This window comes from Bos grunniens, chromosome 19 (assembly GCF_055505025.1).
Source record: "Bos grunniens cultivar Pamir isolate PY7600 chromosome 19, Bosgru_T2T1.0, whole genome shotgun sequence".
Taxonomy (NCBI): Eukaryota; Metazoa; Chordata; class Mammalia; order Artiodactyla; family Bovidae; genus Bos; species Bos grunniens.
This window is the reverse complement of record NC_141183.1, coordinates 40,148,499-40,164,809: the sequence shown is the minus strand read 5'-3', so window position 1 is coordinate 40,164,809 and position 16,311 is coordinate 40,148,499. Positions and strand designations below refer to the sequence as shown.

The 16,311-nt window shown below is 57.5% G+C and overlaps 1 protein-coding gene across 30 annotated transcripts in view; it reads left to right on the top strand.

The window, feature by feature from the left end:
- SGSM2 (small G protein signaling modulator 2) overlaps positions 1 to 15,231 on the top strand; it is a 38,220-nt gene extending 22,989 nt beyond the window's left edge. Inside the window, exons 12-24 of one of the 30 annotated variants that reach the window (XR_015148078.1) lie at positions 1,420 to 1,554; positions 6,361 to 6,514; positions 7,289 to 7,353; positions 7,456 to 7,601; positions 8,037 to 8,165; positions 8,395 to 8,577; positions 10,561 to 10,938; positions 11,148 to 11,272; positions 11,684 to 11,766; positions 11,889 to 12,021; positions 12,627 to 12,723; positions 13,247 to 13,414; positions 13,630 to 15,231. Coding sequence is in view for 22 of the 30 variants with exons in the window: in XM_086359698.1 (XP_086215824.1) it covers positions 1,420 to 1,554; positions 6,361 to 6,514; positions 7,289 to 7,353; positions 7,456 to 7,601; positions 8,037 to 8,165; positions 8,395 to 8,577; positions 10,561 to 10,938; positions 11,148 to 11,272; positions 11,684 to 11,766; positions 11,912 to 12,021; positions 12,627 to 12,723; positions 13,247 to 13,488; positions 13,630 to 13,665 (1,883 nt within the window). In the remaining 8 variants the exon portion in view is untranslated. Of the gene's footprint in view, positions 1 to 1,419; positions 1,555 to 6,360; positions 6,515 to 7,018; positions 7,195 to 7,288; positions 7,365 to 7,455; positions 7,602 to 7,983; positions 8,166 to 8,394; positions 8,783 to 10,560; positions 10,939 to 11,147; positions 11,273 to 11,683; positions 11,767 to 11,888; positions 12,022 to 12,626; positions 12,724 to 13,246; positions 13,489 to 13,629 lie in introns of those variants that run through there. The other 29 variants (XR_015148079.1, XM_086359701.1, XM_086359700.1 and 26 more) reach the window with 29 other exon arrangements.
- The last annotated feature ends 1,080 nt before the right edge of the window (positions 15,232 to 16,311 follow it).

Below are 16,311 nucleotides of genomic sequence, written 5' to 3'. Positions count from 1 at the left end.
ACCTGTCCCCCCACAAACCGTCCCTCTGAGGAGTAGCCTCTTGTTTATCTAGCCGTCTTCTCCTCACTTCGTAACCCCAGGTCTGTTGGCTCAGAAGTCACTGTTCGGTATTCTCTTGGCCATCTTTTCATGCCCTGCCCCAGGGGAAAAAATGTGATGAGACTAGAAATAGAAGGTGGGGAGCTCTCCGTTTCGCCTCAGCCTGCTGCCTGACCCCCATAGGGAAGTGTGGGTGCGGGGTCAGCGCTGCCTTGTGGGCAGTTTGTAGGTGCAAATTGTTCCCTGACTCTGCTCTAGCCAGGCCTCTCCCCCAACCTGCTACTGATGCGGAGGCAATAGTGGGAGTCGGGGGCATCTAGGGTGAGGTTTGGAGCTACAAGGGGCTTCTGGAGGCCGGGAGTTGAAAGTCGGCTTGGCTCTCGTGGGTCTTGCCCCCCCGGACTTAACCCCTTTGGGCTCCAGGTGGCTGATCCACAAGCATTTACCAATGCTCCCTTTCTGGTCAGAGCACCACAGTGACCATCACCGACACATGAGCACCGGGCACTGCCCACGGGTTTCTCCCGGCCAGACTTGCTGAGCCTGGGGGTAAGGTCAGAGAATGTGCCAGCCCAGAGCATGTATTTGCCAGCCAGACCACCTGCTCCCAAGACACACTAACTCATGCCAACAAGTTGTTGACCAGTGGTCTCTGTATTAGTGGACAGACTGTGCAGACTGCAAACATTCAGCCACAGCGTGAGGTCCTGACCAGCATGGAGGGCAGGAGGTGTGGGGCCCCTCCCCTCCCAGGTGTGCCTGCCAAGGAAGAGACACAGCTTTGGCCAGCCGTGTTTGCCGACCTGGCACTTAATCTCGGGCTCTTGCTCAGCTCAGCTGTTGCAGCTTCCACTTGCCCTCTTCAAGTCTTGTCATTTCCCAGTTGCGGTCACCTCAAGGAAGAGAAGCCCAGTGGGGTGACTCATGACTCAGGCTCTTCTAGAGCAGCTCCGGAAAGGCCTGGGAAGGTTGGATTTTCAATCTGAAGAGGGGGATTTTAGGGTGACGTTCAGATGTGGTTCAGCGTGTCTATGACACGAGCCGAAGAATGACGGGGATCCATCTGCCAACAGTCATGCCCGGCCTCAGCTGTGCAGGGCTGGGGAGCCCCTATCTTTCACTACCCTGACCACCCCCATCAGTTCTCTCTTCTGTTCTTCCTAGAGAGGGCATCCTTCAAGAGTGAGCTCTGTAGCTGCCTCCCAGCCCTCACTTTCTTCCATCATTTCCCCAGTAACTCATCAAAAAGCTCTCCAGTCCCCTCTTCCACACCCTGCAGGCTCAAGGTGACCCCAGACTCTGTAAGGAGGGAGTCCAGACCCTCCTGCCCTGGGACCAGGGTCCTCACGCCTCTGCGTCTCTGCTGTTCTCTTTGAGCAGTCACTATTAACTACCACCACCTAGCGGCCAGCCGCGCGGCCTCGGTGGACGATGATGAGGAAGAGGAGGATAAACTACACGCAATGCTCTCAATGATCTGCTCGCGGAACCTCACAGCTCCCAATCCGATGAAAGGTTTTTATCCCTCCCTGTCTCCCTGATCCACCCCTTCCTCCCGCCCTGCCCCAATCCCCTGGGCCCACGTGCCACCCACCGCAGGGGCTCAGATGGCAGTGTTGGCATTACAGGACTTGCACCCAGGATGCAGATCAGGGAGGGTGGAAGGAGGCGCCAGCCAGAGGGACAGGACCAAGGGCAGCCGGTTCTGGGTTCCCCATCGAACCTGTGAGGGGAGGCTTCCCACCCTAGAGGGAAGAGATTAGAGATTCCCTGGTAGGAAGTCTGATTATCTGGTTCCCTCCTGGGAATGAATGGCTCTCTGAGCCCTGTTCCTCCGGGGGTGGATCATGCTGATAAACCCAAGACAGTGTCTTTCTCTCTCTCCCACTGTCTGGAAAGACGTAAACAGAACAGAAGAGCAGGCCCCTCCTCGGCAGGGCTAGGAGTGGGACAGCTCATGGGGACAGGAGTCACCTGTGGTCAGGGGAGGGGTTGGGGCCACCATGGAGAGAGACCCAGAGCTCAGTTGACCTGGCTAGCACTTTAGCATGAAATCTAGAAATATCTGTGTCAGAGATATCAGACAGCTGTGTTCCCGCCCTCAGGGACCTGAGTCCAGGGTTACAAAGACCCCTTTACTGGAAATGACAGGACAGTGCCCACAGCTTCTCTGGTCACCAGTCCTCTTGGGGCAGAGCTTGACTGGTGGAGAGGCACTGGCCGGGGGACCAGTGAGGCCCAGGTCACGTAAGACTGGTTCTGAAGGGCTGAGGCCCCCTCTCTCAGATCTGAGGGGAAGCATTCCCATGCCACAGATTCACTTCTTTCTTCTTTTTTTTCATTAAAAATATATATTGTGTCCATATAGGAGCTAGTGGAAAAATCTTCATCTCTATCTCTTTTCTATACTCCACACGTGTGCTAAGTCACTTCAGTCATGTCCGACCATAGCCCGCCAGGCTCCTCTCTCCATGGGGATTCCCCAGGCAAGAACACTAGAGTGGGTTGCCATGCCCTCCTCCAAGGGATCTTCCAGACTCAGGGATTGAACCCGAGACTCATGTCTCCTTCATTGGCAGGCAAGTTCTTTACCACTAGCTCCGCTTGGGAAGCCCTTTCTGTTCTCTAAGAATGACCAATTAAATATATAATCCCCAACATTTTAGGAGATGAGGGTGGGGTTTGTACAACAAGTAGGAAAAGAAGCTTGACACCATCCATTGTCCAGGATGAAAGTCAGCTGGTCTCTGTTCCATCAGACCTTAATGCAGATGTGGAACGCTTTGCTTCTGTTGCCCTGCTGCAGGGGGCTTGATGGCTCCTCATGGTCACATTCACCTGCAGACAGCAGAGCCAGAGCTTCGAGGTCAGTGGATCTCTATGAAATGTACACACACATACACACAGCGTTTGTGAGGCAGACTGTTACAAAAGTATCTTCCTGTTTGTTTATGCCTCCCTGTATGCACTTGAACAATTCCCTACCATTCTTTTTATTTGTTTTTATTTTTTAAACGATTTACAAAGTTGTGTTACTTTCAGGTACACAGCAAAGGGATTCAGTTTTATAGATGTATCTATTCTTTTTCAGATTAGTTTTCATTGTCGGTTATTGTAATACCGACTGTAGTCCCCTGTCCTATACTGTAGGTCCTTGTTTATCTATCTTACCGATAGTAATATATTTATATGTTAATCCCAAACTCCTAATTTATCTCGCCCCCCAGCCACAGAGCAATTCCTTCTCCACTTTCCCTGCCCCTATACAGAGAATGTGAGGCTTCCCTCATAGCTCAGTTGGTAAAGAATCCGCCTGCAATGCCGGAGACACCGGTTCAATTCCTGGGTCAGGAAGATCCGCTGGAAAAGGGATAGGCTACCCACACCAGTATTCTTGGGCTTTCCCTTGTGGCTCAGCTGGTAAAGAATCCACCCGCAATGTGAGAGACCTGAGTTCAGTACCTGAGTTGGGAAGATCTCCTGGAGAAGGGAAAGGCTACCAACTCCAGTGTTCTGGCCAAGAGAATTCCATGGACTGTTTAGTCCATGGGGTCGCAAAGAGTCAGACATGACTGAGCGACTTTCACTTCCACTTTCACAGGGGTATTCAGGAATATGCGACACTCTCCTTATACAAAATTCTACCAAAGAATCCAGTTCCTGAGCTTGACCGCCACGCCTGTAACGGGAAACCCAGTCCATAGCCTAGAACACGCCTGGTACACCCTCAGCCCAGCCCCCGGCTGCCCCCTTACCCACCACGTCCCTGCCCTTGCGCCTGCCCCCTCTGCCAGCCCTCCAGTGGGACCCCCCCCCAGGCCAGCTGGTAGGAACTGGGGGACCCTCACTCCCCACGTTGGTCGCCTGCACTTGGCCTGCCACTTGGACTTTCCTTGCAGACCTGTGCTTGGTGCTGATGCTCATTTCCAGGTTAGCTGACTTGGAGCAGTGTGGGAAGGCTAAGTGAGGAGAGTCGGGGAGCCCCTTCCCACCCCACAAACGGTAGTCAGGCTGAAGGCTGGGGGTGTCCCAGTAGAGCCCCTGTTTGGTGGTTGTGGAGCTGAGGAAGCCATCCCTGGATGCTCTGAGAACTGAGGCCCCCCAAGATCAGAGAAACTCAGAGGGTGCAGGGGCAAGGGGGCTTGTCTGAGCATACTCTTGGGGGACTCAGGGTCAAGCCAACCCAGTGTACAGCCCCCGGCTCCAGCCCTTGAGAAAGGGGAGGAGGTGTGTGAGCAGTGTCGTCAGGTGGCTGGGGCGATGGTATGGGAGCCCCACCTCCACTCCAGTCCATAATGACAACACTGTTGAGTCCGTTCTGCTAGCCGTTGCTTTCCAGGCCTGCGACATGCTTGACTTGTGCATGTGAATCAAGTGGCGGGGGTCCAGACCCTCCCCTCCCTCCCCCTCCCTCCCCCCCTCCTCCCCTGGCTGCCTCCCCACCGAGCAGAGATGCTGTTCACTCTAATTCTGCTCCAGGCCAGGCACCTTTCACTCGGAATCTTAGGGGCTGTGGGGTTCGACCACCCTAATTGTTTCGCTTCAAACTTTCCTCATGCTCAGAGGAGAGAGTCAGAGTCAAAGCTGGCCCAGCAGACCCTCCCCGTCTAGCCTGCTGCCCCTTGCCCAGTCACTCCAGAGCTCCGGCTGTCTGCACTGGGTTAATTCAGAGATGCAGTGTTCAATGCTGGCTGGCTCAGCTCCTTCCTGGAGAATTAAGGTGAAGAGCATTGACCCAGGACACTTGCCTTGGTTGGGCCCTGCTTTCTGGGCATGAGCTCGTTTTCCTGTGTGCCCACCCTCTATACCTGGCACACCCCCACACCCCGCCTGCCCACCTGCTGCTGCCTACCTGGCTGGGCCCTCTGCCACCCCTCCCCTGCCTCCCCCCACCACGGGCCTCTCTCCTGCCTGCCTGCTGCAGGGGCCTGATCTGGGCTCCTGCCCCATCCCACCTGCATTTGTCCCCTCCTCCTTCTTCCCAGAATCTAGCATGGCTTGCACCCCTCACTCCCAGAGCCGCAGCCCCCCCCCCCACACACCCAGAGTGTTCCCTTAATTTGCCTCCGGGTGGAGCTGAAGGGCCAGATATCAAAAAATCCCAGCTATGGATCTGGAAAGAGAGCCCCCGGGGCCCAGACAGGGCCGCCTCTGAGGGGACTGGAGGGGGTCAGCTTAGTCCTGCCTGCCAGAGCACGCCCAGAGCTGGAGTCTGCCCCAGACTCACAGCAGCCTAGGACCCAGGCTGTAATGCGCAGAAAGAAACGACTGCTTGAATGAAGTCTCTTTATCACACACACACACAGCACTCTCCCTCTCTCTCTCCTTATCTTCTTCAGGCTTCTCGGTCCTTTCCCTCCCCGCTGGCGTCTTTTCCTGGTCCTTTCCCTTTCTGCCCTCATGACTCTGCTTCATCTTTGTGGCTCACCGGACCTGCCAGAGTCCCCCCCCACCACCCTTCAACGAGCAGTGCCTGCCCCACGTGGGCCCTTGAAGCTCTCAAAGATCTTGAGTTCTGATTCAGACTAGCTGGGCCGGCTGAGGAGGCTTGGTCTGCGGTGGCGGAAACATGTCCAAGGAGCTGTCTTCTGCAGCACGTTCTTCTGGGTGGCGGAACTGTGTGGGAGCTTTTCCCTTCCTGCCAGCTCACCTATGTGTTTGCAGGAGGCCACTGAACTGAGGGCAATCAGGCTGGGCAGGGATGGAGAACTCGCCCGCTGCTAGGCTGGCAGCAGGGGCACCTGCCCAGGCAGGGTGCACCGCTCCTCCTCAGCCACTGGCCACCAGGTCTAGAACCCTCAGAGGGATGAGGTCTGTGGACCAGGACTGGTGGCTCAGAGGTCCTTCAGGGACTTTGATCAGCGGAGACTCATGGCATGGGAATGTTCAGAGATTGCAGTGTTCCAGGCATCTTCCTGCAAATCCGAGAGTTTGCTTAAGAGGACCAGGCTGAATCCTGGCAGGCCAGCCAGCTGGCAGCATTTCAGAGAGCTCAGGCTTTTCTTGTTCCTTCTCTTTCTTTCTCCTCCCTCTAGAAAAACAAGTGTCTATCCCATCGCTCATAGCACAGTCATCCATGACTCAGTGAAGTACCGAATCACGCTCAGAAAGTCCAGGTGGGAAGAGTCAGGCACCCTCTCTCTCTCTCCACCACCTCCATCTCTGGGCTCTGGACCCTGGGCCAGGCAGGCACCACCCCTGTGGTTTTCCACCAAAGGGCGACTTCATGCTGCAGCTCTGGGCACAGAGGTGGGCATGCTGCAGGGTGCTTGGGGGAGGAGACCGGCCAGGCCCTGACCGTGGCCCCCTTCCTGCCCTCAGATGCTGGCGACATGATCGAGATGCAGGGCTTTGGGCCCAGCCTGCCAGCCTGGCACCTACAGCCCCTGTGCAGCCAGGGCTCCTCCTGCCTCTCCTGCTCCACCAGCAGCTCCCCCTATGCGCCCCCCAGCCACTGCAGCTGTGTACCTGACCGGTGAGTGGGCCTGCGCGTCTGAGTGCATGTGTCGGTCTGGGCCCTTGTCACTTGCCTGACACGGGGTGGTCTTGAGTTGGATACACCTGGGTTCTAATCTCACTTTTGTTCCCCACGTGGCTCTGCCAAGTCACTGAGTCTCTCTGAGCTCCTATGTTTCTGAGCCTCAGTGTCCTCATCTGTGAAATGGCAATAATACCTGCTGTTCCCTAAGGTGCCTATGAGCACTGAATGAGGTGTACAATGCACGTGAGTGCCCAGAGTTGTGCCTGGCACCGGGCGGGTGCTCGGTATCTGGAGCTCCTCTTCCCAGGGTGGACCTGGATCCCACCATCATGCTGACGTCTGAGGTGCTTCAGCAGGTGTCTGGGCATTTGCTCTGTTACCAGGAACAGTGTGTGTGTGGCCTTTGTGAGAGGGCCATGTGCCCACCCTTGATGGTTTCACTAGCTGCATTTTCACCTGTAACTTCATCCTAACCCTGTTATGTCTGTTGACCCTCAGATGGCTCTCTCCATTCTCACACGAGGACACCAAGATGTACTAACGCAAAGTTAGTTGGCCAAGATCCCTGGGGTGGTTGGGGACCAGGCTGGGCCCCCAGCAGCTCTACCCAGAGTAGCTGGCAAAGCCAGGGAGCCCTTGACATGTTCCCGGGCTGTAGATCCTGCTCCCTGCACCACCCGAGCCCCTCACCTGCCCCCTGAGCCCGAAGATCCTCCCTTCTCACTCGTCCCGCCAGAGGAGCAGCCCTGAGTCAGGCTGATCCCACAGGTTGCCCCTCAGGCTGCTGTGTGAGAGCATGAAGAGGCAGATCGTGTCCCGGGCCTTCTACGGCTGTGAGTGTGGGGTGAGGTGGGGCCGCCGGGGCGGGGGTGGGGGCGGGGGCGGGCACCGGGACGCAGGGTCACGGTCTCCTGGCTCCCCCGCTTCCCCCTCAGGGCTGGCCTACTGCCGCCACCTGTCCACGGTGCGCACCCACCTGTCAGCGCTGGTGCATCACAACATCGTCCCGCCCGCCCGGCCCCCAGGGGCCTCGGGGGGCCTCACCAAGGACGTGTGGAGCAAGTATCAGAAGGACGAAAAGGTGCGTGCTCTGGGCTACCAGGCTCTGGGGTGGCTGGGCGGGAGGCCGCAGTGAGAGCCGACCACCGTGCTCTGTGTTCGGTGAAACGTGGTGCAGGCTCAGAGGGGACAGGCCAGGACGGATAGCCTTGGAGTACGGGGGTCACGGGGAGTCTCGAACAACCAGGCCTGTGGTCTCCACAGGAAAGAGATCAGACAGGGAGTCCTCTCTGCTTCTACATGACTCCACTGCCCTGGGGAGAGCCTCTGCAAATCCCTCCAGGCTCCTTTCCTGCCCTGGAGGGGTTGAAGTAGATCTTCGTCCAGCTCTAGCCTGGGGGGTGCAGTGCCGGGATGTGATGGTCCCAGAGCCATCCGAACCATCCCTGGCCCCGGCTCTCCAGGGCGTGGGGTCACCTGGCTGGCCCACACAGTCTTGCCTCCCTGGGTCCCTCAGAACTACAAGGAGCTGGAGCTGCTGCGGCAGGTCTACTACGGAGGCGTGGAACATGAGATCCGCCAGGATGTCTGGCCGTTCCTGCTTGGCCACTACAAGTTTGGCATGAGCAAGAAGGAGATGGAGCAGGTGAGGGGGAGGACGGGGGCACAGGCAGGGAGCCAGGCCAGGGGAACCCGGGGAGGGGGGGCACCTCAGAAACCTCAGTCTCTTCCCAGCCCGAAAGAGACAGGACAGAGCAGCCCCGCCATCCTCAACCCCGGGCCCGGCCCGAGTCTCCGGCTGTCCCGGGAGGACGGCTGCCGAGGGGGCCCGGTGCGCCCCTCCCCCCAATGGTCACGCTGTGGTCTGAGCACAGGTGGACACAGTGGTGGCAGCGAGGTACCAGCGGGTGTTGGCGGAGTGGAAGGCCTGCGAGGTGGTGGTGAGGCAGCGGGAACGGGAGGCTCACCCGGCCACACTCACCAAGTTCTCCTCGGGCAGCAGCATCGACAGCCACGTTCAGCGCCTCGTCCACCGAGACTCCACCATCAGCAATGATGTGAGCCCGACGGGACCTGGGGGCCGGGGGCGGGGCCGCCAGCACTGCAGGCCTGACCTCTGATGCTCGTGCTAATGGGCAGCGAGGCCCTGGAGCACGCCTCCACGTGTCCGTGTGTCTCGTTTCCTTCCACTGAAAGATGGGATGACGGTCCCCCTGCTGCCCACTCCTCTGGCTTGTTGCAGGAATAAATGACATGGCGTGCTGTGTTGTGTCCTAAGAGACTAGCAGAGGAGGGTGGATTTATGGGGAATTAGGGAGGCCCTCCTTCTCTGGAGCTTCCCTGGTGGCTCAGACAGTGAAGAATCTGTTTGCAATCCAGGAGACGCAGGTGTGATCCCTTGGAGAAGGAAATGGCAACCCACTCCAGTATTCTTGCCTGGAGAATTCCATGGACAGAGGAGCCTGGCAGGCTGCAGTCCATGGGGTCGCAAAGAGTCAGACATGACTGAGCGACTAATGCTTCAACACTTTTCCCTCTTTGTAGAGAGACCTCAAGGCTAGGAGTGGGCTTCCCTGGGTTCCAGTCCTAAGTCCGCTAGTGACAGGATGAGTGACTTCTCCTCCCATCTCTGGGGCTTGGTGCCCCGTCTCAGCTCCTCTGATTGTAGAGGCTTCTCCTAGAGCTGAGGCTGGGGGTGGGTGTGCACTTGGAGCAGTCCCATCTCATAGAGTTGGCCATGAGAAGCCAGTTCAGAGCCTGTGTGGTTCTTCCCACATCCCCCTTGACTTTTAGATGAACATCAAATCCCAGTCTATGGCTGCTAGGCCCAACTAGAACTGCAAAGTTTCAGTTATCAGGACATTCTTTTATTAACTATTTTTTTTTCTTTAAGACTGCCTCTTTAGATAATGTATATTCTTGTTCCTTAACTCCTATTAACCAAAAACTCAAGTTGGAGCAAGACTTAAAAAGAAATATAACTGCCAAGTCATCCTCTCCTTTCCATGGTCTTTGTTCTGAATCCCATGTTTGTGAACAGATTCTCTGTCTGCTTTGGGTTTTGTTAAACCCTGAGTCTGAACCAGGGCCCCAGCTGCTTAGCTTGTGGACACAAGCAGCCTTTCTCGAAGGCACTAACCCAGCAGCACTTCGTGCTTCTTGCCCAAAGTGAAAACTCCTTTTAAGCATCCCTTCCCTCCATAGTCCAAATAGAAAAATGAGACAAAACCGTCCACATATGTCTCTTCTTTTCCTTGTGACTTGTCTGTGGGAGTGTGTGGACCATTCCCAATCAGTAGAACGTGTTTCTTTTTTCCTTCTTCCTTCTCCTCAGCTTATCCTCAGCTAATCTAACTGATGAGGTACTTGCTAGAGAGGTTTCCTGCCTTGTTCTACTACTGCTTCCCTGGTGGTGCAGAGGTTAAAGCATCTGCCTGCAATGCAGAAGACCTGGGTTCGATCCCTGGGTTGGCAAGATCCCCTGGAGAAGGCAATGGCAACCCACTCCAGCATTCTTGCCTGGAAAATCCCATGGACAGAGGAGCCTGGTGGGCTACAGTCCATGGGGTAGCAAAGAGTCAGACACGACTGAGCAACTTCACTTTCACTTTCTACTACTGCACGCTCAGTCCTGAAAACAAGCTGTGTGCCCCAGAGGCCACACCACGACACTGTGGAAGCTGTCCCAACCCAAGGCAGCCCATGACGTCTGTGTTTGTAGAGGGTCACTTACTCACACTGGCTATCGAGTGCCCAGGCCTCCGTCCCCCTTCTTCCCTTCCCACTTTTTCTCACCAACGTGAGGCCAGATGGGGTTGGAGACGGCATTTTCATGTTTTCCCAGAGCCTGGTTGGCTGGGTTGGGGGGTTGCTTGGCACCCCCCTGGGGAGGCTGTGCTGGGGAGCCATAGGGTGGGAGTAGGGATGTGAGGAGAATTCTGTGTCCCTCTTGGTTCTGACCCTGGAAGAGAGGCTGAGCTGAGGGGGGTGCTGGAGGGCAGGCGTGAGCCCCGCTGTCTTCACGCCCCCCTCTCCAACAGGTGTTCGTCTCTGTGGATGACCTGGAGCCTCCAAGGCCCCTGGGCCCCGAAGACCCCAGACCAGAGGCTGAGCCACGGGCGGAGGCCGGGCCCACGGGCACAGCCATGGTGGAGCAGCAGTCAGTGGAGTTCGACTCTCCAGACTCGGGCCTGCCTTCCTCCCGCAACTACTCCGTGACCTCGGGCATCCAGTCGAGTATAGACGAGGGCCAGATGGGCTTTGAAGAGGAGGACGGTGCTGGGGAGGAAGGCTCCGCTGGAATGGACCCCAAAGCCCAGGTCTCCGAGCCCCAAGAACCTGGCCAGGAGAAGGCCTTGCCGGCTGGCGAGCTGGAGGCCGGGGAGGAGCTCGCGGCCATGTGCGCTGCTGCCTACACTGTATGTGCTCGTTCCCCAGGCATTGGGGACCCTGGGGCGGATGGTGGGATGGCCTGGACTGTCCTGGAGGTGGGCACCGAGCCCCTCCCTCAGCAGGCCCACAGGACTCAGTGCTCCAAGGCCCTTGGCTCCCTGCTTTCGCTGTGTTCCTTTATTCGAGCATCACCTCTGGCCCCTGACTCACCCCTGAGGGCCCTCCACTCTTCCAGATAGAATTACTGGACACCGTGGCCTTAAACCTGCATCGCATAGACAAGGACGTGCAGCGATGTGACCGCAACTACTGGTACTTCACACCCCCCAACCTCGAGCGGCTCCGAGACGTCATGTGCAGGTGCCACTGGGGCCTGGGCTGGGCGGGAGGCGGGGACCCTGCTCCATGCAACATTAGGTCCGGCAGCGCCCTGCTCCCCTGCCCTGTCCCTGTCTCATCACCGGCTCCCTATGTCTGTGTGTCCCCTGTCCTGTCATTCTTGAGGCCTTTCAGATCTCAGCTTTAGCCATGCTTCTCCAGGAACCCTCAGCTGGTCCCCGCCAGCACGTTGGGGGTGGTGATGGCTTGTCCATTTCTACCCGAGCGCCTTGAGAACCGTGGCTATGGATGGTTCAGTATAGCACTCCAGGGCTTCAGGGTGGAGGAAAGGCTGACCTCTGGGTAGCCGACTGGTCTAGCAGTCGTCTCCCCAGGAGTCCCCGAGGAGAGGGGAGGACAGTGCATAGCCACAGAGACTCCCCGGTGTTTCAGCTACGTGTGGGAACATCTGGACGTGGGCTACGTGCAGGGCATGTGCGACCTGCTGGCACCTCTCCTGGTCGTCCTGGACAATGGTGAGGAGGGGGTAGTGGAATTGGGCCTGGGCCAATCCAAGTGGGGAAAGGAACAGGGGATGGCATGGTCTGCATGAAGTGGGGGGAGGGACGTGAGCCAGCTCTGCCCCCTTCCCTGCCAGCCTCACGCCCACCTCCCCCACAGACCAGCTGGCCTACAGCTGTTTCAGCCACCTCATGAAGAGGATGAGCCAGAACTTCCCCAATGGGGGTGCCATGGACGCCCACTTTGCTAACATGCGCTCCCTTATCCAGGTGAGGTCTGCAGCGAGCAGGGGCAAGTGATGGGACAGTGCTGGGCTTGTTCATTATCCACGGGAGGCTGGGGAGCGCTCCCAAAATGTGTTTTATGTATAAGCTTAGTTTCTTTCATTAAAAAATAAAAACCAAGAGAAGAAAATGGCAACCCACTCCAGTATTCTTGCCTGGAAAAGTCCATGGACAGAGGAGCCTGGAGGGCTGCAGTCCATGGGGTTACATGATTGAGCATGCCATGCATGAGGGTGGAGGGAGATGGATTGTAGAACTAAAAATTAAGTAAAAATAAAAACCCCAAACCCCATCATTTTCAACCTTATCAGTCGAAGAGGAATGTTGGCGTATGAATGCTTATACTTGTGAACGTTCTGGCCAGTAGTGTGGTCAATGATGAAATCACCCAGAAAATGGCATCATTCCAGAGAGGACATCCCAGAGAGATGGGTGGAGCCGCAGGGTGCAGCCCTGCCCTGGGAGGGAGACAGGAGGGGCAGATGCAGCTGCCAGGGGGGCACCCGAGGGCCCTGGGGGTCAGGCGGACAGGGCACTGGGGAAAGCACCCACACCCATTCAGTCCAGCGCCCTTTCTCCATTTAAACCAGATCCTGGACTCAGAGCTGTTTGAACTCATGCATCAGAATGGAGACTACACCCACTTCTACTTCTGTTACCGGTGGTTCCTGCTAGATTTTAAGAGAGGTGAGAGGCGGGCTGGAGGGCGGGCCTGGGGTCGGGGCAGTGGGACATCCCCAGAATCACTGGTTCTCAACCCACACTGCAGTGTAGAACCGCTCCGAGGAGCGTTGGGCCTCAGCTAGCCCCGGACTTAACTAAGTGTGGAGACTTTAAAAGCCATTAGGTCAATCCACAGTGCAGCTGGGGTTGAAAATCACCCAAAGGCAATGGTTTTCAGAACTGTTTTCAAACCAAGTCTTCCTGAGCACCAAGGCCTATAGAAGTAGAGCTACTCTAGTGTGACGTGGCCTCCGCGGAAGACCAGGGTACAGGAACTACACGGAGGAGGGCGGGGCTTACCCAGCTCCAGTGGCGCGATTGGGTAGCGCGCTGTACCTATAAGAGGAAGGGCGGGGCCTTGCTTGGAAGCCGCCCTCTTCACCGGTTCCCACGGTGGACCGATCCCAGGACCAGGGCCCTGGAGCTCTGTCTTGGCACGAGGCGACCCGTGGCGGCCAGGCCATCTCAGCCCCCTCGCCATCCCCAGAGCTGCCGTACGAGGATGTGTTCGCTGTGTGGGAGGTGATCTGGGCAGCCCGGCACATCTCCTCGGAGCACTTTGTCCTGTTCATCGCCCTGGCCCTGGTGGAGGCCTACCGAGAGATAATCCGCGACAACAACATGGACTTCACCGACATCATCAAATTCTTCAACGGTAGGAGACACTCGGCGGTGCCGGCTGCCCCAGCAGAGCTGTTGAGTGGGGCTTCCACTCCTGGCCTGGGCAGGGTAAGGGGTGTCTTAGGAATACTGGCCTGGCCCATAAGGGAATGTCAGGAGTCCTGATGGAAATACAGCCGGGTGGGCGGACCCCGGGCTCCTCCCATACTGCAGCCCCCACCCACCTTCAGCTATCCGTGTCTTTCCCAGAGCGGGCTGAGCATCATGACGCCCAGGAGATCCTGAGGATTGCCCGGGACCTAGTCCACAAGGTGCAGACGCTCATAGAGAACAAGTGAGGCCGCGGCCAGGAGGCAGCCGCCCGCCAGAGCCTGGGCTCCCGGGCAGGGGCCCCACACAGCGAGGTGCAGGGGCGGTGCAGCCAAGACTGCCCCGGCCCCCAGGCCCCGCACCTGCCCCACTGTGTTCTAACAAAGTGCTTGTGAGCCTGGGATCCGACTCCGGGCAGTGCCGGCCCCGCAGGGTGATGCAGGGGCCAGAAGGCCCTGAGGTCAGGGCTGGGAAGGGAGGGGTCAGCCTCAGGGACTGACTGCCTTGGGGGACACCTACTCTACTCCCCTCCCAAATACCTGGGGACAGCCCCACTGCCACTGGCGTCCTGAGCCTGGACAGCTCCCCGTGGCCTCGCTGGGGCCCTGTAGAGTTAGGAGGGCTGTGGTTGCCCGGGCCCCAGCTGGGTGGGTTGAGGGGACCCTGGGCTTTATCTCTTCTGAGTGTCCCTCCGCAGGCCCAGTGCCTGTGCACACACCGGCCCCAACAGGGGCAGGCAGAACAGCTGCCAGTTTGGGTGTGTGTCCTGGATGCAGGAGTGTCCTGGGCTGCATCCCAGGCCCTCCCCCGAGACTGCGGGACAGCCCACCAACATGGGCCCTGGTGGGAACAACCCACCTTAGCAGCACTGCCACTGCCTTTGGCCACTTGAGGTGACCGCGTGCACCATCACCCCCCACACCATTAGCCTGTACAGGGCACCCATGTGTATCTGTACGGTGTCACTCAGCACCCTGCTCCTGCTTCGTGAGTTAGACGCGTTCCTGAAAACTGTGTGAGTGATGCTTTCGCCAGCAGAACCACCTAGAATGTGGCAGAGGCACCTGCACAGGAACCGCAGGGTGATTCTTTTAAGGAGGTGGTCCTTTCACGGCCTCCTCTCAGGAACGGGCTCTGGAGCCCCGGGCAGCCATCTGTCCCCGGCATCTGCTGAGTCCCTGAGGCGGAGGGGAGGGTGCTTGGATCTCCCCAGCCTGCTCTTGGCGAGAAGCAAGGCTCGCTCTTCCTTCCACATGCTTCTCAGGATGCTGAGGATGCTAGAGACCCAGGAACCCCCTTGGAGCCTCATTCACAGAGGTTCTAGGGGGGCCCCAGCTCCTGACCCCAGACAGGCCTAGTCATACCGCTTGCTCCGTTGTCCCCACTGCCCCCCCTCGTCAGTACATGCAGGATGGTCCTTGTTCTGGGGCCAGGAGGCTGCTCTGCCACAGGGGCTGGGCCTGCCCAGCGATCACTGAGGTCTGGCGACTTCCTGTGTTTGAGAAACATGGGAAAGAGCCCAGCAACCCCTCTGCATCCCACACAGTCACCCCAGCCCCGGGCACTGCACAGCCTGTTTAGGGGCAGCCTGCCCCATTGCCCATCCATCGTCCGTGAGTCCTTGGCCTCCACCAAGCATGGTGGCCTTTGTGTGCCTGCCTTAGTGACTCTGGTTTTGTGAGGAGCAGAGTGTGTATGTTTTTTGGCTCAGAAACTATACTCTTCAGTGTAACAGACCAATAAACACAGCATTTGGCAATGCTTGAGGCTCTGGTGGCTATTTGTGGGCTGGCACTGGACAGTCAGTGACTGTGTGCGCTGGGGAATTCTGTAAGCTCCACGACTGAACGGTAAAGAGGACCTGCTCCACAAGGCCAGGATGGTGAAAAAAAGGAGAACCATTTCCAGAAGTGAGGGACGCTGGTGGTGGAATGGTTGAAGGTGAGAGCCAGACTCTTAAGTACCTGGAGAGAACCCTTGGGGGAACCTTCACCCCAGAGCCAGCAGTCCTGACCAATGGCCTCTCCAGCCTCTGGATGCATGTGGGTCCCTGCCCGCCCTCCTGACTGGCTACAGTTGAGCTGGAGCTCAACTACAAGACCTCCCAGCCCCTCTAGCCAGTGGGAAAGGACCCTGCCCCTCTGGCCTTGGCTCCTCCTGCCCACTGAGCACTGTCTTCCAGATGCCCACTTCAGGCGAGAGTGGGGAGGAAAGTAGTGGCGGGGGACGCCATACGCAGTGATGGATGGAAAGAGCTGGGCTAAACAGCAGGTTCCTGTCTGCCTGCCCCCACCTCAGGGGCCAGCCCATCACCCATAGTTCCAGATGAGGGCTGCAGTCACCAGCACGTCGTCTGGTGTAGAGGACACTAGCTTTCTGGGGACTAGGGCCTGCTGTCAAATCACTCAGCATCGTCCAGGTAAAGAAACAAGCTGACACCAGTAACTCTGGGACCAGGACCTTATAAATAAGCTCCTCAAGGGGACCATTCCCCACCGCCAAGCTGACCGTGTAGCCTGGAGTGATCAGAGTCCCCCCTGCTATAACATCTATTCAGGTAAACACTCTTGCCAACGTGGGTATAGAGGGAATGTATGTGCCATACTCACTCAGTCGCGTCCGACTCTTTGTGACCCCATGGACTGCAGCCTGCCAGGCTCCTCCATCCATAGGGATTCTCCAAGCAAGAATACTGGAGCGGGTAGCCTATGCCTTCTCCAGCGGATGTTCTCCGACCCAGGAATCGAACTGGGGTCTCCTGCATTGCAGGCAGATTCTTTACCAGTTGAGCCACCAGAGAAGCCCATAGAGGGAATATATCTCAACATAATAAAAGCTATT